Genomic DNA, 22,425 nt, shown 5'->3' on the forward strand with positions numbered 1-22,425 from the left:
TTCTTCTCCAATTCTTCTACATCTTACTCCACTTCCCTTCCACCATGTTACTCTGCAGACTTTAAACCTCCAATCCTTCCCTGTTAATCATTCTTCGTTTCTAACATTTCTTCTTGAGCGATTGGATCTGAGTCTTTCTTTTATCATCAATCCCATCAATCCGGAAGAGAAGCACCAATTCTTTGTTCTTACTCGGATTCTTGGTTTCACTGATCGGAAAAAGTTGGGTTTTATTGCTCAGTTCATTATACTCGGTGTATTTTTAGGGTTCTTGGTTTGGTTATAAGAGAGAAAACTGCTCTGCCAATGCAATTATCGATTGTTTTGGTTAATTTTTCGGTGAGTTTTGAAGAACCGAAAATTTTCAAGTCTTTTAAGCTAAGAAGAAGAAGAAGAAGCAATGTCTTGGGCTGGCCCAGAAGATGTTTACCTCTCTACCTCTCTTGCCAGCTATCTTGACAGTATGCTCTCTCACCCTCTTTTGATGATTCTGTATTTCTGGGGTTATGATTTTTTTTTTAATTCAAGATCATAGTTTTATTAGATTATATTACAAGGGTTTTGTTCTGAATGTAAAATGTGTTGTTCATAGGTTGGCATTTGAATATTTGTAGTTTTTTGTTAACTTTAGACTGATTACAGATGAATGGATTTGATTTGTTTCTCTGATTACAAATCTTCCATGTGTTATTGGCTGAAGTAGTTGCATGCTCTAGAATAGTTGTTTTGTTAATGAAATAGATTCTGGAGTATAGAAATATTGTATGATCTACTTAGGTTGACCTTTGAATTATGCGTTGTGGGCCAAGCAACTGCATTCTTACAGAAAAGTTTGTGTGAACTTATGTTATTATTTGTGCTGCAGAGAAACTTCTTGTGCTGCTCCGAGATGGTCGGAAGCTTTTAGGAATACTTCGATCTTTTGATCAATTTGGTGAGTTATCTCTTCTTTTGTTTGGGAACGTAATGTATGTTTACTGGAATGGAAATGATTATTATTTCTATTTTGCAGCCAATGCTGTTCTGGAGGGTGCGTGTGAGAGGGTCATTGTTGGTGAACTTTATTGTGACCTCCCTTTGGGACTTTATATAATCCGTGGGGAGAATGTCGTTCTAATTGGTGAACTGGTATGATAACTCCATTGTTGGTTTGGCATGTGAAAAGTTTATCTCAACATATCCGTACTCTTGTCTATGTTTATGATTTGTATTTGATGTTTATAGGACTCGGAGAGGGAGGAACTTCCACCGCATATGACACGTGTTTCACCTGCAGAAATTAAAAGGGTAAGGGTTACCTGTTGACATGAACTTTCTTACTTATTTTAATTTTGCCACATAAAACTGTCTGGAATTTCATTTCGCCAAGTTGCTGAGTTGTAGTTTGTGGATGTTGTTTTAGAGGATATACTATAGAGCTTCGGGCTTCTTGATTTTGAAAAGCTTGGTTTCATATTATTAGGTTAAAGCTTATTAGAATAATATTAACCAAATAAACTTAGTAGATATATGGTCCAACTTGAAGATGATCTATTATGTATCAGAAATTATGCACATTTACTGTCACTAACTGCAATTACCTCTGTTCAAAGAGCCTGCTGCGTTAATTCCTTAATTCCATATTCGTATGCGCAAAAACTAGAAATGCCAAAATGGGATATACGTATTTGTGTGTAAACACAGCTGTTTCCGTACTGTAAGATATCTTGGATGCCAGCCAAACAGATGTTACCCTTATTATTGGTTGTAGCTGTAAAACCTTGCAACCTACCTCATGTCCCTTGTTAATTGTTATTGATTATATTGATGATAATGGTTTCAACCTGGAAATTTACATAGCTTTCCTGGTATCATGCACAGTGCTATTCACTCGTGGTTTGTTTAATTTGAATTCCAGTCAGTTGTTTGACATACCATATGGTTACATTGATATCCTGTACTTATGAATATAGTTGTGAATTTGGGCAGGCACAGAAAGCAGAAAGAGAAGCTTCTGAGCTCAAAGGCACCATGAGAAAAAGAATGGAGTTTCTTGACATGGACTGAATGAATCTACGCGGTACCCAAGTCCATGGAGTTTATTGACTTGTCCATCCGCAAATATTATAGCGGTTGTGTTTTGCTCTCATCTTCCCCACATGGCTGTCTAGTGTTGTTAGATGGTAGATGTTTAAATCTTTGAAACTTAGAACTTTCACGAACAAATGTTCTAGTTCTGTGTATTATTTGTCCGAATGAAATATAAGTATCCAACTCTTTCTTTGCTTTAGAACTCCCAATTGTGCCCATTCCCGCTTTTTAGTGCCCATAAAAAAAACATCAATGCATTGATACAAAGGTGGTTAGGGCAGGGCACCCGGAATTTGTGAAATTCCGGGTTGGAACCATTTCACATGGTTCCCGTTAGGGATTAGTTCCATGTTTGAGGTATTACTTTCAGTTGTGGGGATATCCTGATGTCCGGTTTTGAGACTGGTCCCTTCGCTTCGGTATGCAAACGGTGTACCACCGTGGAGCATTGGGGGGTTGTCTCCGCTGTTTGCCTTCGGGCCTCATATAGGAAAAATGTCTTGGAACTGGAAAAAAAAATGGTTAGAGCAGTTGCAAAATGTTACTGTCCAGGCAATAGTCCTTTTCTTTTTCAGTGTTATATTTTTTGGTCAATTTTACAATAAATAATCACCGACGGCATTGAAATCGTGACAAAATCGTAGAAGCCAAAGCAAGTGAAACAAAAGCTATAGACACTTCGACCTTTCTTGTTTTAAAGATTGACCAATCATCCAACACATAATGCAATATCAAAACTTTCAAGGGCTTCAATCTCACTCACACACAAACACCTCTATACAAATGTGTCGCACCAGATTTTTAATCCCAGCCCAAAATTAAACATCAGTTCTGTAGCAGTCCTAAGATGAGAGATTTGACACTCTTATTAGGGACAAGACTAGCTGCAACAACAGATCAGATTGAGTGAGTTTAGTTAGTGACAGACCCAGAAGCTTCTTGTTCCTGTGTCTTTAGATTTGGGCTGAAATGTGGTACTCTGCTCTTGTTCTTTTGCTGCTGCTCTGCTTTTTGAGTGTGGAAGCCTCCATCCACCACTACGCCGGAGACAGATTCGTCTCGAAAGGCAACGCCTTTGTCGTCCACGGCGGCAGCGAGGGAATTTACTCTTCTGCCCCCGCCGACGATGCCGCCAATGACAACTCTTTCATCCGGTAATTACAGTCATTTCTCAACTCCAAAATCTCTGCTTTATATGGTTATTATTGTGGGTTTTACTTTTAGTAGCCTAAGATCTGCTGCCCAATTGTGGAAATTTGGACATAATTGTAAAGTTTAGAACTTTATGGAACTTGAATCTAATTGTTTCAATTATTGGAATGGTAACTTGAACCCTGTTTGTGAATTGTGATGAAACCAAGAGCATTGAACTTATTTGTTAGTAAAGTATTGAGCTTTGATAGGAAACTGAATGTGAGTCCATGTTAGTTCATGTTATCTGATTATGTATTGTGTGATTTGGGACCAGCTTTGATAAAGTTACATTTCGGAGAAGCAAAGAATCGGCTAATTTCAGCTCTTGGTCGGTTCATGCCATTGTTTTTGAGGTGGAAGATAGAGAGAACATTGGGGGCTCAGCATATGGAGGTCAAAGAGCAGTATGTTGCACCGGGGATCTTGCAAAGCTCGGTGTGTGTACTGAAGGCGATATCATTTACCGCCCGTCTACTGAGAACCCAGGTTGGCCTCAAGTGTTTGGCATTTCTTTTGACGTAGATGAGGAAGTTGCCACATTGCCATCCAAGTTCATACCGATTCGTAAGACTGGGATGTATAATTTGTATTTCATACATTGTGATTTGAAGTTGAAGGATTTGGTGGTTGAGGGGAATACTGTATGGAAAAACCCTACTGGGTACTTGCCTGGTCGAATGGCACCATTTATGCTTTTTTATGGGTTTATGTCCCTTGCATTTGTCATACTTGGGATCTTTTGGTTCTCGCAGTATGCAAGATTTTGGAGAGAAGTTCTTCCATTGCAGAATTGCATCACACTAGTGATAACACTAGGTATGCTTGAGATGGCTTTATGGTATTTCGAGTATGCTGAATTTAACGAGACTGGGGTCAGGCCAACTGGCATCACTGTATGGGCAATTTCATTTGGTGCAGTTAAACGAACAGTAGCGCGTTTAATACTTCTCATGGTTTCCATGGGCTATGGGGTTGTAAGGCCATCCCTTGGTGGGCTTACTTCAAAAGTGATTTCTCTTGGATTAACATTTTTCTTGGCAACTGAGGTTCTTGAGATAGTAGAAAATGTTGGTGCAGTTAGTGATCTTTCTGGAAAGGCAAGGTTGTTCTTGGTTCTTCCTGTGGCAATTTTGGATGCTTTCTTCATTCTTTGGATATTTACTTCTCTCTCTGCAACTTTAAATAAGCTTCAGGTACATTATTTTCATTTGGGGATATAATATCATTATATCTCATATATTTTCAATTTTAATATTGTGTTTGTATTACTAGTGCATGCTTATCCTTGTGAGTTTCATGCATGTGTTTGGGATCGGTGTACTGCCTCACTTCTCTCAGTAGATTTTGCATATAACAAATCTCTAGCTGATATATATTACTTGCTTTGTGACATGACAGGCTAGGCGGATGATGGTTAAAGTGGATATATACAGGAAGTTCACCAACGCTTTGGCAGTAACTGTTATAGTATCTGTGGGCTGGATATGCTATGAGGTAACCTAGAAAATTACATACATAAGAATATGCGAGTACTTGGGATTTGGTTGTGTAAAAGCATCCTCAGAATAACTTCTGTGCTATACTAAATAATAAAGATGTACTACATTTTGTGGAAGATCCTTATAGATATAATATCAGTGTCAAAAGCTCATCGTTTTTTTTTTGTTTCAAACGAAATCTTATAGATTTTTGTCAAAATCTCATTTCTGTCTTAAACATTAATTAGTGGATGAACTGGTCCTTCTCTTAAATTGTTCTTACTTTCTCCTTGCAGCTATACTACAAATCAAATGATGTTTACAATGAGCAGTGGCAGAATGCATGGATTGTCCCTGCCTTCTGGCAAGTTTTGTCATTCTCTCTCCTATGTGTAATCTGTGCTCTTTGGGCACCATCCCAGAATTCAACAAGGTAAAGCCTGGCTGCAATGGTTAAATATTTTCATCCTCTCTTTTACGGAGATTATTCTTTGAATGTTCTAAATCGGCATTTACATGTATGAAAACTCAATTCTTTCTTTTGGATGTTATTCATTTGCAACTTTCTTTGTGTTCTGTTTTTTTTTTTTTTCACAGATATGCTTACTCTGGAGATGCAAATGAAGAGTTTGACAGGGATGAAACTACTTTGACCCTTATAAAACCATCTCTACTGCCTTCTAAGGATGCCCATAGTACACCAGAAGCTAGAGTGATTCAAGCCAGCAATGGATCAACAAACGGTGATGAGGAAGAGGACAAGATAGAGTAAAGTTGTAGTAGTACATTTGGACTGTTTGGCATTTCTAGACGATCTTCTGCTCCCTCATTACACACGTAGCATTCAGAGGAGCAGTAAAAGTGACAGATAAAATCTGAGCTTATATCATTAGTTAGTTCTCTAATCAGAATTGTCTTGTTAATTCGATGATGATGATGCTTCGTACCCTTGTGTGTCTGTCTACCTGTTTATCAAATTGTTCACTTACAACTAGTGAAAGATGCAACAATGAGTATTTGCTGTGTTCTCTTGCTATTAGTTCCCATGAGACGGCTTGAGAAAACACTGACGACTTTGCCATGAATCCTATTCATTTAATGTGACTTTCAGTATATTATGTGGAAGTCTGCATGCTGCTTCTGTGAGAATATGAGGCTTCCTTGTATGATAACTGTGCGCACGAAGATTACATGGCAATGAGAAAATGACCAACCATAATAATAGTTCGGTCTTTTGCCATTTAAAAGATGGATCAACGATGCACGATCGCACTCTTCATTTTGTTTGTAGGCAGGTTTGATATAACTGATTGTATTGAGGAAATCGAGTTGAACTTTTCAGAGGATTAGTAGATTTAGTAGTTCCATATGAATATGCAATATTGGACGAAATTAATTACATCATTTTAACTTGACTTGCTTGAAAGCCTTTTGACATATATCAAAAAATTGTTAAGTGTCCAAGACCTATCATCTGCAAATCTAATAAGCTGAACCAATAGTGTAGCTAAAGTTTCTCTCATATGTAGAACTTGAGAGTTCGGTGACACAACTGTCTATCTAAAGGCCGTCTGATGTCCTTTCATTGTAGTAATATCTTTAGAGAAGAAAATGCAGTCACTGACATAATTGCTAATTTATGCCTCACTAACGACACTTTTGCCTGGTATGATAGTCCCTTACTCGTTAAGTTCTTACAAGTTGATTAATTGATATTTCCGTATTATCGGGTTTCATAGTAGGATGATATACTTTCTGTTTTTTTTTTCTTTAAGATTTTGTATTATTTCTCTTTTTCTCCCGCAAAGTTTTGGTCTAGTTCCCACTTGGTTTAAATTTTTTTTTTAATAAATAAAACTGAGCGTGGGGTTAGCCTCCTAATGGGTTCCAAAACTATTAAGAAAAAGAAGAAGCTAAAGTCAATCATTTTCTTTATATATAATGGATTAAATTTTATCTAGATAATCACTTCAAACTATAAGTACTTAACTAGAAATAGCGGAAAAATAATCAGGGTGACATTGTGAACATATTGATTTACGATTCTTATATAGCTTAAGCAGTCATATTTAATCCACCGAGGGGCACCTAGGCCACCCACTTCTTATTTACTCACAATGAGGTTAATTAACTCGAATGGATAACCAAACGTTTGCACTCTTTCCATCTATCTGGACTAGACGGGAGAAATTAACAACGTAGAAAATCTATAATGCATTGAAAACTTCTGCCATGTTTTCAACCATCAAATACACTTTAATGATCATGAAAAATTTGAACTCATCTTTAGTGTATAGTTAATGTACTCTTGCTTTGAATATCTAGATTGCTTATATCATTAACCGGAGAAACTCCTCCAGTTACAACCGTTCTTTGATTTCTTACATCGGCCTGAATAAAGTTGGAAGGACTTGAAAGAATTAAATGGACTTATATACAAATTACATGACTTGAGAATTAAGTAATTGATAAAATAATATTTAAGAAATTGGAGTTGAATTATGAATGTATTTCCAACAATATCTTGTAATCATATAAACAAGATATTCACTAAGAATCTAATTAGATTTCTGATGTGATTCTCATGTTCAATAAGGAAACAAACTATGATTCAATTAGGACTCTTTGATGGGAAAAACACTAATTGAATCACTATATATACATAACTTTATGGTCCTTGTGCTCACTACAAAAAAAGCATACAGTTTACGAGTGCTTGTTAAGAGAGTTATAGAAGAGCATTCTCAATGGCTATCTCTGTCAATGCTGCAAGTATATTTCTCTAATCCTGGTTTTATGTTCTAGTTGATTATAATGTGTTTGTATAGCTTGATAAATACAGCTTTAGTTTTTAAGACCTAAGAATTTGGTAGGTTGAAGAAAGAATATTTTCTCTCCTGGTATTACGAGTCTTGGTACCCCTTTTTGTAGAAATGACGCGTTCCATCACTTCCATGCTTTGAAGAAAGCCTTCATTTCATGCAATTAAAAATAATCCAACAAATTAGTTTCTACAAATTAACAAGACATCGTAAAGGGTATACGTAAGTAGAAAACGAAAAAAGAAAATACAGAATTACTTCATAGTTGTCTCTTTTGCAATCTCCAACTGCACCGTGCTCGAGTACATTATAAATGATCGATTTGATCATAACCAGATATTCTAAATTCTGAAGCAAGAATGCAAACTAGCAAACAGCTCATAAGTACACTACTCAAACCCTTGTTGACACCTTGTTGATGATGTCATGATGATAATTAATACATAATGCAACTCAAACCCTTGTTTATACATGAAAGGATTAGCATGAATGAATGTATCTAATAGGATTTAGGATCCCATTTAGCATTATTTGCAAAAATAAACGCGATATATTACCTGATATTGTCTTCATCATCAACATATCAATTACGCGATTTAGTTATGAGTTCTTATTTCTTTTCAATCAGCTGGGATATCTAATCAGCCTCATCAATTCTTAGCTTTCCATACCATCTACAGTATGTATTCTACTAACCAGTCCATATCATCTTAATTACTGAATTTCATTTTTATCTATAGGAATATTGTAGATATCTTAACTAAGTTTAGGGAAAGACGACTACGCACTCAAACGAAGGGTAAAAATTCCCGCAGGCAGTAGGATAAGGCTTAATCTAGTAATGAGGTTACTCATTCAACTGTAAGTTCGAACGGATTCTTAACTTGCATTGGACTAATGAACCAAGTTAGATCGTTCTTCTGTTAGCGAAGCATGGGCCATCTGACTCACCTCCCTTTCTTCTGGTGTGTTGTATCTCTTTCTCATCGATCTGTTTCAGTTTTTGCCTCTATGCTGGGCACTATCACTTAATTCAACCAGCTGACCGGTGAAACCCCAGGTTCCACGAGTCATCATTCCTCATCCTCTCACTAAGTTCTGTCATCTTTCAAAAATTAATGATTCGATCAGCGACTTCGTGTAGGTTATTTGCAAATAACCTAGCTTCTTCTTTTTGGCACTTTCGTTCTGCCATTCTTTTAAATCTCTTTTGCTAATTCCTCTGTAGATGCAAAACCAAGAGTTTTACAGGGACGATCAAACTTAGTTTAATCCTCACAAAAACATCTTCGCTTTCTTCTATATGGATCGATGTCCGTACCACATGAAAGCTAGAGACGTTAACAGGTAGTATTAGTAATGAGGAAGGGAAAATATGAGGCTTTGATTATGCACATGAGAATATGGGCAAATATTTTTTAGCGTGTCCAAATTCCAGCTAATCTGCTATTACACGAATATGTGGCTTTAATCGATCATACCACTTCACTTGAGAATACGTGAAGCTTTGTTTGCATGATTACTTGATTACTAGTTCAGATAAATTTAACTTGTCGAAGGCTACTATGACAATAATTCCATTTCTGTCATTAAAAAGAGATGGATGAGTAATGTTTTCGTAACAGCATTGTGTTTCCCTCATAATAAGGTTAATCTCAGATTTTAACTGTGGGTTCTACCATTGTCATATTGTTTCAGCTGATTTTGTTGATATGCTGTGTCTTCAAGTCTATTGTTTTCTATTTTATATAATTGCGTAGTTTGAACTGGAGCAGTGCCAAATTAAGAAGAAGAAGAAATATTTACAATTTTCGTTTCAAATCCATAACTGAAAAGAGAGGCATGACCACCTTGAAATGGTGCATTTTCAAAATAATGACAAACACATGGAGTAAAATGCATACTTAATAAGACATCGATAAGAAAGCACGAATTTCAGGTAGAAACTTTTTTTGGTTGAAATCTGACCGGCATAGTACGCATAGGCTAGAAGCCTGTACTTAAAAGCAAAGATGTTGATAAGACCAGCTAGAGAGGGGACATCGATATTTGTGGTAGTTGATGAGAAGTATTGAGAACTTGATCGACATTTCTTCTACATATAGTGGTGAAAATCAGATAAAGTAACAAGAGTTTCCATAATAGCATCTCTCTATTACCAGATAAAGTAACAACAGGGTCTGTAAATCACAATAGAAGACTGTATGTTGGGCATTGCTATATAGTCAAAGAGTTATGTAAGATTCCGATTTCCAAATTTGCCTTATCAAAGGTTAAATATTATGATGACAGTATACAAGTCCCCTGGAGCTATTACAAGAAACTGCTTCTTAATATTAAAATAAGTGAAACAAAGAGCACACACAAACCATGATTCCAATATGAACAAAATGAAGCAAAATCTAAGATGCGCTAGTAATAATAAATGGCATGCTTACAGCGTAGAAGCATTCGGGCTTGGATCCTTGGCCACTCCGCAGAGAGCTAGCACTGTCATCTTCATAAAGAATGTGATCGAGTACCTCCAAATCAACAGAACATTGAACTACATATGACTTTTAATGTAAATTCAAAGCTCAATGAAGCTCAGATATCAGATTGACCAGCCCCCTATCACCCAAACACTCCACAAAAAATTCAAAGAATGTATCCTATGCTTCTAAACTTGCAAAACTTACTTGCACTAATCACATTATCAATTTGATCTCCTCCTCAAATGCTGGGACACAGAGTATCCTTCAAAGAAATCCAGGACAGCAGTTTCCAAATCCTCGACCGAATACTTGATGTAGTTTTCTGGATGCTTCCCACTCTCTATATGGCTCCTGAACCGGCCTAGGAAGGACCTATAAGCAGGGATCAACTTCTCCGAGATAGATATTCGCAACTCCTCCCGAAGCTGGGAATCAGGCACCAACCAAGTAGCTTGCGTCCTATGCACCTCCTCGAAGATGGCATTAAAAGACTTGAACCTCTCTCTCAAAGCACTCTTTGAAACCCCAGAAGAGAAACTCCCACTCACATGTAACCCCTCATCTCGCAAACAATACAACACCTTCACCCAAGTAGCTCTCTGGTAACTAGTGGCTGCCTGCCGGAACTTCCCGGTCATCTTCCTCAAGTAATCATCCCCGATCATTTCCCTAAGTTCGGGGGACCCTTTGATCTTCTGAACAATGTAATGAACATTGTTCATCATAAACAAATGAGCAATGGAAGTATCCTTATAGTGCTTAGACTTGCCATCCAAATTAAATTGCAGAATCACAATGATCCAAATCAAATGCAAAGCCAGCGGCGTCTTCCCCTCCAACTCAGCAAACTCCATATCCGGCGTGGTGGGGTCGCCGGAGTACCGTGACCCGGTGGAGGGTTTCGACACAATAAGCTCATTCAAAGTCTGCTTATAATCCGAAATCAAAGCTATATAATTCATCACATACCGAGTCAGTGGGTGAACTGTACCACCCGGTACCGGCACCCTCGACGGCTCACGAAGCACGGCGTTTTCGAACTCCGACAGTATCCCCCTCGCCGCCTCCGCCAGCCTCGACAATATCTCCGCCGCCTGAATCCTAATCGACTCCGAAGACTTGGACTCGAAAACAGAGTCAATGTCGGGAATCAAGTCAAGCAGGGCGTCGTGCAAGTCAAGAATCTTGAAGAGCTTCTCCGGCGAGCGGCGGCTGATGCTGATGGCCTCGGCGAAGTTGAAGAGCTGAATGGCGGGGCCCTTGACGGTCTCCATGAAGCAGGCGTCGTCGATGGCGGTGCCGATGCCCTGGAAGATTTCCTCGCACAGCTTCTTCTCGCTGGCGAAGACGATCCTGATGCAGGCCTTGGCGGCGCGTATCCACCGCCGGATCTTGGCCTCGAGCTCCTCCCACTGCAGCCGCTGCACGTCGCCGATGCTCAGCTTTTCAATCTTCAGCCGCCGGAAGCTCGAGTCCACCGCCGACTTCCTCACGCTGCCGTAGACCTGGATGCACTCCCTCAGGTACCCGGCGGCGATCATCCGCTCGGCGATGTTGCGAAGGTCGACGACGGCGTCGGAGGGGATGAGATCGAGCTCGCGGATGCTGCTGGTGGAGCGGTAGCTGGAGGTGTTGGACGAATCGCCGCGGCGGAGGAGCTCCTCCGCCGACGCCATGGGAGTGGAGGAGCCGTCGTCGGCGGCGGAGAAGTCGTCGACGTCGAACTCGGCGCTGTGGTCGTTGTTGGAGGAGGAGGGATCGGCGGCGGTGAGGGAGTCGGGCTCGATGGGGGCGGTGTGGTTGAGGAGGATGTTGCGGAACTCGTCTTCGAGTCTGGCCATGGCGATCTGGATGGCGGAGGAGAGCTTGCCCTGGGCGTCCTCGGCGAGGGAGGCGGAGGACATGGAGCGTTGGATTTCATCGACGGCGTGCAAGTAGCGATCGACCTCGTCGCGGTGGCCTTCGAATATCATGCGGTCGCGGGCGTCCTCGGAGGCGGTGGAGTCCCAGCGGAGAATGATCCTCTCCGGCGGGGAGGACGGAGATGAGGGCTCCATCGGAGGAGGAGGCTGAGCTGAGCTTAAGCTAGAGGGCTTGACTTTTGGTTTTGGTGGGGGTGGTGATTGATATACGAGAAGAATTGGAATTTGAGGGGAAAAAGAAATAAAGATTAGTCGTCAAAGGCAGGAGCTGGGCTTCACTCTTCGGGGATTACTTTTCTTTGTTTTGTTTTTATTTGTTTTTGATTTCGGTTCTGGGGGTTGCGGCGGTTATAGAGGACTGCTAGAAATCAGGAGGAAAAATGGGGGGAGGAGTTGCTGTTGACTTTTAGTCAAAGCTTCAGATGAGATACGTACGGTTAAAAGAACAACGACGTACGCTGCAGCAGTTGAAGCCCACAAGTGGAGTAGGAATATGTTGATTAATTACTTATTGGATGACAACGAAAATTACCTCAACTTCTAGTTTTACTTTTATGCTCTTTTTAGGAATAATTCCATGTTTTGACATCTGTGTGTGAAATGACTGTATTAAACTATTAATATAATTTTTTACCGACAATACTTTATACATGACAAGCGATAAATTGTACATGTCAAGCGATAAATTATTCAAGTATGTAAGATTTTTAGTATGATTCGAGTCTATATTCGTTGTGCAAGTACTGAGCCATAGGACGTTACAATGCCGTATATTATATATCGATTCTTCTTGTGCACTATGTAGAGCAGATTTGTGAGATCTAAACCACATTTGTAATGGTACTGGGGGGGTTCGTTATCAACAGACAATGAAATGGTTACCATATCCTTACTGGTGTCAGTTGACTCGGAATCACAAATGTGCCTATACTCCTAAAGACGGTCTTATTCATAGTCGCCATATATAGCAACATCACCAAAATTCAAGTGGAATGGGACTCCTTGCTAATCATATCAAGGCACTGGCGGCTCATGTACTTGATTTCCAATGTGTGCTAAAGTTTAGTTAATTGCCGATCTAGTCTATTTCTTAACAGATATACTTATTATCAAAGAACCAACTGATTTGAAGTTTAGAATAGACTGCTGTGAGCTATTAACGTGGCACTAGAGTAGTTTGCTTGTACAGTTGTACTATTCTTTATCACGAACCTAGCTATATGCTCGAGTAAGTAAAACCTATATATAAGACTTTTGGTTCTTGTTTGTTTGGTAACGCCAACACGACAATGTTATGATAAGACGTTGATATGGAGAAAATGAGGTTATATTATACTTAAACATAAGACGAAAATGAGTGAAGGATTGGTGAATGAATCATATTTTCTTCAAGACTTAATTGAGTTTGAATGTTGACCATTCATTCAAAGTTTTGAAAACGAATCATGAATTAATTTTATCCTCTTTCGCGACCTGCCGAACTTATAGACTCGTCCTTGTACGTCTTTCCTACCTTAATATCTCAAGTTCTCAACAGGTTACCACAAAATCACAAATAAAAACATGCCTTTGAACTTCATAAGAAAAACCAGAATTCAGAGAATCAATTGAACGCCCCCATTTTAATAAGATGATAGCGATTTTAAATTAATACGTGCAAGGAAGGATTTACAAATTACAATAAGCAGGACTATATGAAAGAAGATAACGAATCAGAAATTTTTCTATCGGTTCTCTTTTATGTACTTATAGAAGAAACTCAAATGTGAGAAAGATCTACTAAAATTAAGTGGATCTTTCAATTTCTTTGTGTAGTATAAGTGTGTAACTGTGTTAGAAATATTTTACCCAAGGAATAAGATTATTGATTTCTTCAAGAGCTTATTCCATTATGCATCACAAGTTCGCAACAGGTTAACCCTAGTTAATCTTATGATACCATATCACTGCCTCCAAACGAAGTAAGCTCAATCTAAAAATACCAAGATTGAATAATTAAGAATATGCACTTTCATGCATCAGTATGCAAGTGATGCAACGTCTCCAGATCGCCTGGCCCTCATTTGCCATCTATAGAAGCAGCCCTTGTTTCGGCCAGATGATCGCAACATCACATGTAATACTAATATATAACTAGGTTTCTTAATCAACTATTGGTTTCTACGAATTGAATATATAGTACTAGACAAAGTCTTTGCAAGCAGTATAGTACTAATTCAGCATACAGTTGTACGTAGTTACGTACGATTTTCTCGTCCCTCCCTTTCTTCCAACCAGAGTCGCTTTTCTTCCCAATCCATAGTCTCTGGCTCTCTGCATGCACATCGTAATGCTAGCCCTCTGTTCTGGATTCGCTTGCTCCCCGGAGAATGTGGTCTCTTCTCCCTCGAGTTATAACTTATAAGCATAGATTATTCACAGGCATTGTTTGCCTTGCATATAGCCGGACTTGACGGTAAGCCCGGCAAGTACGTGAAGCGGAGGCTGTTGTGGTGCTGCTTGTACGTAATAATTTTTTGACCGTATCAAGTTCTTCAAATGCAATTGTCTCTATAAACCTTATTTTTCAAAGAAATTTAAGCCCAATTCCCCAATTATTATTCTAGCTAGAAATATGTTGACGTATATATGATTCATTGTGATTATATATCATATGTGCCAGCGAAGGACGAGCATGATTTGCTGGGGTGGCCTAGATTAATTAAATTCTCTCCATAGCTAATGTATACGTTATCAGAAAGAAAAAAAACTTCATATGTGATCATCATCGTGTTTTATTGGCCACATTAACCAAAAATTAAACAAATCATCAAGAATCAAGCCGATGATCGAAGTTAATGTAGTCAACTAATCTATTGCCAAAATAGGCCGACATTCACGTGCATGCATGCTTGCACGTACGCACAAATTCATCTTAACAGCAATGAATTAGTATTTTAGTTAATTAGGCTGTAACAATCTAGATCAAACTAATATGAAAGCATATTCCTTGCAGTATTGTCTTTTCAACATAGAATATAAAGCAGAGTATGGTATATGACATTGATTGGTGGCTCATGGCCTAAGAAGCATGGACATGCCACCATCACGGACACACGAACTTATTTTCGGACATTAATCAGACACACGAACTATGTAATGGACATGCGTGTGTCTTCCATAGACACATAATAACTAAGACACATTCTCTCTATGCAGAACCAAACGATGGAGCCGTAGCGGAAGCCGGCGCCAGTGTTGGGGTCGAGGGGACAGTGGGGGTTGAGGGTGAGGGGGCTTTAGGGGGTTGACGGAGATGGTGGAGTTGAAGGAGAGCTTGGAGGGGATTTTGACTTTGGTGGGTTGGCGGCGGTGATGGCAGAGAGGGAGAGGTGGGAGAGGAAGAAGGCTTGGTTGGGTGGAGTTGTATCCCCGAATATCCTACACCTCCCTAAATCAAATAAAAAAAATTGAAATCAAAAGCCAAAAATATTAGAAGAAAATAAAAATAAAAAACTTGAGGAACCCAAAAGAAAAATCCATCTCTAAAAGACTGTGAACAGAGATTAGAGGCGCGACTCTTGATTAAAGAGAGCAAAATCAAGAGAGAAGATGAAAATGAATGAGAGAAACCGAGTGATTTAGTGTAAGGTTAAGAGTTAAGACTCTACTGTGATAAGGTCTAGTCAGAACCAATAATTCTATGCCAAATCAAACATTGCCACTTCCCTACGTATTAAGAAGCTAAGAAATATCAGAATAATTATTCATACACATATAATTTTATTCTCTTAATTAAGCATATATATTTTAAAATTATATATTTAATTGACGTGTTTGTATTCAATAAAATTTCACATACCGTGTGTGCGTATTAAATTGTATCAAATACAGATAGCTCATTGCTATAGCTATAGCCCAGAGGCTACAATCAAGAACAATCTAGAAGTCTAGAACTATTTGTATAGTTGCACGAACGAGTGTTTCAAGCTGTGTGTTCTTTCGTTGCTCGGTCTTTGTCTCTATAGCAGAGGCATGTTTTGAGGTTCCACTGCTTTTTGTCTGCAGATTCATTTCTGTTGATTAAGCAATTGACAATGATCATTAGAGCTAGCTACCTAGGTCGACAAAACTGAAATCGATCATGCAATACATCAAATTAAGGTGTGAATTTGATTAAATATAGATAATAATCAAATAGTGGGCAGACAATTAAGCTAATCAAATAAGCAACAAACTAATAAAGAGTCCAAATGATCGATAGGAAGTACATCTAATTGGACTGAATTATATAGTATTTAAAAACATTTCCAACAGCTTCTCCATATTTTTCTAAAATAAAGAAACAAATTTTAAAATCTCTAAAAAAAATTATGCTCCAACTCCAACAATATATTTATTTTACTTTTTTTTTATAAAATACAATAATTAAATATATATTTTCTTATTTATTATAACTATCAATGTTCTAAAACTCGGTCAACTCGGCCGAGTACTCGGCGAGGACTCGGTACTCGGCTGGTTACTGAGGCAATTTTGACCAACTCAGTGCCTCAACTCGGCGGGAAGAAAATCGGCCAAGTACTCGGTCAAACTCGGCCAACTCGAGTCCAAATCGGTCAAATCAGTCAGAAAAAAAAAACAAGATTTTAGGGTTGTTTCGGATCTTCCTAGTGAAAGGGTTGGAGAGGAATCAGGAGTGGATGATGGCTTAGAGCCTAGGAGAGGTCTTAGAATCCAATAAATTAGGGAACTTGATGAGGATGATTTTATATCCGATGATGAAGAGGAAATAGATGATTTGAGTTTTGATTTTGAGTCGGATTCGGAGGGAGTACAAGATGGATATGGAGAATTTGAGGCATAGTTACATATGCTTGGGATTGTTTGCAAGAATTGAATTTGGTTTGCTTTTATTACTTATGTTATTGTAATGGACTAATGGTTGTTTTTATTTTTTAGACATTATTATCTCTTAAATATTGTAATATTTTATGAACTATTTTTTTATTATTGTGGACATTATATATTAGATTATATATTTTAAAAATAATATAAAAAAACCAGAAACTAGAATATGAGTACTCCTCTACTCGCTACTCACCGGCCGGCCGACTGACTACCGAGTAGCGAGTTTTAGAACCTTGATAACTATAAAATATTTCATAATTCAATATTGATGACTTGTTACATATTTTTTTAGTAGTTGTAATCTAAGTTTGAGTTGTTGGAGAAAGTGTAAGCATTTAATATTTGATTATGTAAATTTGCCAAATTCTGTAAATTTGGAGAATCAATTTTTCTCTTTCATCTATTTTCCTATTTTGAAGAATATGATGGTGAAACTGTTGGAGTGAAAAGTATTTTTTGTTTTCTCCAAATTCTCATTTTTCTTTCCACAATGCATAATCTATCGAAGATGTTTTAATTGGAAATATGTGTGGGCAACATGGCCACACACATTTGATTACAGTATTGAGTAATAATGATCCATCGATAAAGTTAGCAACACTCAATTTTTTCTATATGCACCTCCAATTTCTTAAAATTGAATATAATTAAGAATCTGATAGAAGCATTTCATGCTATGAATACATTGTTTAATTCCTCATCTTTTCTATGCTATTCTCTTAAACATTATCATTTTGACTCACTCTTATTATTTTAGGTGTTTTCGGAAGCAAGGGAGAGGATTAGGGAGAAAAGATGCATGTCAAATTACAAAATATGTCTGTGCAGGACAGTTCACAATGTGGAAAATTATGAATCAAATATCGATGGAAAATATTATGAGTTAGTCCTTCCAGAGCCGTTAGAATCGCATCAATATCATTTTCCTACATGGATGTGTGATTGAGTGATCGAAGGTCAGTCTAGCCGGGAATCACTTATGGACTAAAAGATTTATTTCAAGGCATGAACCACTTGAAACAGCCAATTGACGACATTTGAAGTATAATTCTGATTTATTGAAAATTATGGAGTTAATTTATAAGGCATGCAAGAGAAATCATATAAGGAAACAAAAAAAGACAACTCTAGTTTGAGAATGAACTTTGTAACTCAATAAAAAAGGGGACTTCTTCTTGGTGTGGCTCTCTCTCTCTCTCTTTGAAACAGTAACCTCTATGTTTTTATGTAGCTAAATTCTCTATGTTTTTATGTAGCTAAATTCTTTACGTAGGGGCAAGGTTAAAACCCCCGAATATGTGATAAACATGATTTGATTATTAATTTTGTTATTTCTATGAACTTGTGAGTAAACTAGCTAGAATTAGGTTGATTGATGTCCTATACTGTTCTTTTATATTTCCCTTGGCCTAGGTTTTGTTATTCATTCATCAATTACAAAGTTGATTATATATAACAGAAGTAGAGAGTGTAATTCGATCCATCTGGTTCAATGTGTTAGCTTTGGTAAATGTCACTTAAGGCACAAATGATCATAAACTATATAGTAGCTTATAGTTTTTAATGGGACACTGTTGATCTGGGGCCAGTTTTTTGTTTCATGCTCTGACAAATTGGCAATGTTGTGTGTCAGATTACGAGACCCTAAGTATTATATATATATATATATATAATTTGTTTTTTGAAAAGGGACCCTAAATATATTTAGGCTTCTATAATAATAATCCACATTTCATTATCTCCAGCTGTAATGACGTTTAATATTGTTTACGTTTTTGTTGTTTACCAGCTGTATGGTCTCTAAACTAGAGAAGGGTTGACCCGAATCGTATAAAGAACAACAAACTAATAGCATTTCTCATTCTGGGTATAATGTTAACAAAAACCATATGCATCCGATTCGATCGAACTGGAGAAATCTCTCTCTCTCTCTCTCTCTCCAAGTAGAAGCCAGATTTGCTAGCACACTGCACACAGGTTTCTAAGGATGGGGCGTTATTCACCTGAAATATGTAGTCCGGAAATCCAATTCAATTTGATCGAGTTCTTCTTTTCAAGTTGTTCCACCCACCAAAAACTGAGGCCAGAACTTCTACACCGCACAAAAGTGTAATTTCTCAAAGGAAAAAACTTGCGTACAAACTAGTATGCACGTTGTGTCTAAACTCTCATTTATTTATACATTTTGGAAATATAAATACATGATTTTAACCGTTTAAAAATTTAGTTTATTACTAAAGATCATTTCTGTAAAAGATCAACATAAACAAAAATCGTCTTCATAGTCGATTGCATCAAATAAATTGACGGTTGATCACGAGACTACTAACTTTCACCATAACCGTTCATTTGTTTAATGCAATCGACAAAGCAAACAATTTTTGTTTATGTTGATCTTTTACATAAATGATCTTTAGTAATAAACTAAACTTTTGAACGGTTAAAATCATGTTTTATATTCCCAAAATGTGCAAATAAATGAGAGTTTGGATGCACGCGTACATAATAGTTTGAAAGCAAGTTTTTTCCTTTCTCAAATGGTTAGCACATGACAAATGTACGTACAATAAGACGATTTATTATTTTATACATGGATGCAAAGCCAAATCTTAATTAGGGTTCATCATGAACTCACATACAAATCCGTCGTAGACTCGTAGTGACTAGTGATAATGTTGCTTTCTAAACTTCACAACAATGTTTAGAAAGTTTCAATTTTCAACATGCAAAGCCAAATATAGTTAACTTTGTACCATAACGTTCTTAACGATCTGAAACACCATTTTTTTAGAATAATTGAATTAGAAGACATTATTCATCTTATATAAAAAAAGACAATTTATTCAAAAACGATATGAAACCTTAATTAGGTGAAACTTGTAAACATAGATTGAACGAAGGTCTAATCTTTTTTTTTTCTTGTAGAAACATGTTAAATTCTCTTCTTGTTAACAACTTGTAGAAATTGAACATAATGACTAATCGTCTAATCCAAGTCCAGTTTGGTTGTTAGAAGACTGTCATTTAGTAGGTAATTTCCGGATAAAAGTCATCATTTTGGGTCTCAACTTTATCAAAAGCTTGAAAACACAGTATATACAATATTACAAAAATAGTGATACACAACAGTGAATTCTAGTTGTCTGATGGCCAACAAAATCATTGTATGTTCAGCTCTTGTGTGATTGAAAATAGCATATCGATTACACAATTGTGGATCACCGTTGTGTGATGCTCGGCAGCTTCTCCGCAGCTCCTCGACAGCTCCTCTATCATACAACAAACGTGTTTTGCGACATATTGAGTTTATTGTATCTTTGTAAATCAGACAACGAACTATAAACCTGAGTTTCATTGTGTGTTTGGAACTTGTACAACAAAGGTTTTAATAGAATTTGTTGTGTGAAGAGAGACATCGGCAAGATGGTCGAAAGAGGCGCTCGGCAGACAACTGATACTATGTAAACTTAAGACAGTTTCATTGTGTGTTTGGAAATCACACAACTAAATTAAAGTTGCAAGTTTTCGAGTCTGTTGTATGTTTTTCATTATACAACAAAACTAGTTTCCACATTTGTTGTGTGGTTGCCCTTTAGCAACCGACTATTAATTGAAATGGGTTGTGTGCCTTTTTACCCCACAACTAAAAAAATTTTGTAACCTTCTTTATTAGTCGTGTGAACTTATTCAAGACAACAAAGTGCTTTGAATATATTGTTGTGAGTTGTTGTTCATATGGTAAATTATGAAAACCAATTCAATAGTTGTGATGAATGATTCAAATTTGATTAAAAGATCCAAAATGCATGACACATTATTCCAGTATCCATGATTGGTCCCCCGCTCCCGCTGAAAAAGCATTCAAGATGATGGATGTTTTGAGCTGAGTTTCATGTGACTAGCAAGTGGAGTAGCAACTGGTTTTGCTTTCTCCATGTGGAAACGCTCTAGTACCTTCTCAATGTACTTTTCTTGTAATAACCACAATTTCTTGTTCCCACGATCACATGCAATCTCCATGCCCAAAATCTGCTTGGCTGGTCCCAAATCCTTCATATCAAAGGACTTTGATAAATCTGCCTTTAACTGCTGAATCATAGCAGTATCTTTGCCAACAATTAACATATCATCTACATAAAGTAGTAAGATGATAAAATTACCTCAATCGGGTTGTTGAATATAAACACACGGATCTGCTGACGTTCTTTTGCACCCATGACTCACCAGGAAAGAGTCAAACTTCTTATACCATTGTCTTGGTGCTTGCTTCAATCCGTACATGCTTTTCTTCAACTTGCAAACCATATGCTCCTTTCCATTGACTTCGAAGCCTTCTGGTTGCTTCATATATATTTCTTCATCTAAATCACCATGAAGAAATGCAGTCTTCACGTCCATCTGCTCCACCTCTAGATCCATGCTCGCAGCCATGCCCAAAATGACTCTAATCGAAGTCATCTTGACAACAGGTGAGAAAATCTCATCAAAATCAATTCCTTCTTTCTGGCTGAATCCTTTGACAACTAAGCGAGCCTTGCACTTTGTCAGTTTCTCATTCTCATCTCGCTTTAACTTGAACACCCACTTGTTCTTGAGTGCTTTTCGGCCTTTAGGAAGCTTCACCAACTCATAGGTGTCGTTCTTTAGTAAAGACTCCATCTCAGACTCCATGGCTAGCCTCCATTTGTCATGGTCTTGATGAATTTTTGCTTCCCTGTAACTTTTAGGCTCTCTGTCATTGGTCAAAAGGATGTAATTTGCATAAGGATCATCTCCATCATTAGTCACCAAAATATATTGAGATGATGGATACTTGGTGGATGGAATTTGCCTCCTGGTGCTTCTACGAACAGCTACTTGATTATTCACATGTTGCTCCCCCTGATCAAACTCCCCTTCATCTTCGACTTCAGCATCTCCCATGTCAGGTACATTTTCAACTCTATCACCTTGCAGCCCAACGTTGTATTCCTGCTGCAATGGTGAATCATAAATGCGACTATCAGTTGTTGGATTTGGTAGTACCTCTTTGTTGAAATCTGTAATAGATTGGTCTTCATGAAACACCACATCTCTGCTTCTTATGAATTTCTTAGTCTTTGGATTCCACAACCGGTAGCCAAACTCTTCTTCACCATAGCCGACAAATATGCATGGTGTTGCCTTGTCATCCAGCTTTTTCCTCTGCTCCTTGGATACAAGTGTGAATGCTTTACATCCAAATACTCTCAAATGTGAGTATGAGGCATCTCACCCGGTCTAGACTTCATTTGGAGTCTTAAATTCCAAAGGTACACACGATGCTCTGTTGATTAGGTAGCACGCAATCTTCACAACTTCTCCCCAAAATTCTTTTGATAATTTTGCCATCTTCAATATGCATCTGACTTTCTTCATAATAGTACGGTTCATCCACTCTGCTACGCCATTATGTTGAGGGGTGCCAGGAACTATCTTCTCATGTCTGATGTCATGCTTTGCACAATAATCTCTAAATTCATGCGCTATGTACTCTCCGCCATTATCACTACGAAGGCACTTCAGTTTTCTTCCAGTCTCCCTTTCCACCATAGTG

At 37.8% G+C, this 22,425-nt stretch overlaps 3 protein-coding genes across 3 annotated transcripts; 2 read left to right on the forward strand and 1 right to left on the reverse strand.

Annotated features, from left to right (window-relative positions):
• LOC126799108 (sm-like protein LSM1B) lies at positions 1-2,266 on the forward strand. Its single transcript, XM_050526229.1, has 5 exons — positions 1-461; positions 866-934; positions 1,013-1,128; positions 1,225-1,287; positions 1,969-2,266. Exons 1-5 carry the CDS (start codon positions 401-403, stop codon positions 2,044-2,046), a joined length of 387 nt encoding a protein of 128 aa, XP_050382186.1. The 5' UTR covers positions 1-400; the 3' UTR covers positions 2,047-2,266.
• A 687-nt stretch (positions 2,267-2,953) lies between these two features.
• On the forward strand, positions 2,954-5,867 carry LOC126798766 (uncharacterized). Its single transcript, XM_050525817.1, has 5 exons — positions 2,954-3,224; positions 3,539-4,457; positions 4,663-4,758; positions 5,039-5,175; positions 5,340-5,867. The coding sequence occupies exons 1-5, from the start codon at positions 3,040-3,042 to the stop codon at positions 5,512-5,514; spliced, it is 1,512 nt and encodes a 503-aa protein (XP_050381774.1). The 5' UTR covers positions 2,954-3,039; the 3' UTR covers positions 5,515-5,867.
• Positions 5,868-9,765: 3,898 nt separating this feature from the next.
• LOC126797942 (exocyst complex component EXO70A1-like) lies at positions 9,766-12,257 on the reverse strand. The gene has a single exon (XM_050524715.1). It carries the CDS (start codon positions 12,093-12,095, stop codon positions 10,260-10,262), a length of 1,836 nt encoding a protein of 611 aa, XP_050380672.1. The 5' UTR covers positions 12,096-12,257; the 3' UTR covers positions 9,766-10,259.
• Between the last annotated feature and the right edge of the window lie 10,168 nt (positions 12,258-22,425).

The sequence above is a fragment of the Argentina anserina genome, chromosome 6, assembly GCF_933775445.1.
Source record: "Argentina anserina chromosome 6, drPotAnse1.1, whole genome shotgun sequence".
NCBI classification, from domain to species: Eukaryota; Viridiplantae; Streptophyta; class Magnoliopsida; order Rosales; family Rosaceae; genus Argentina; species Argentina anserina.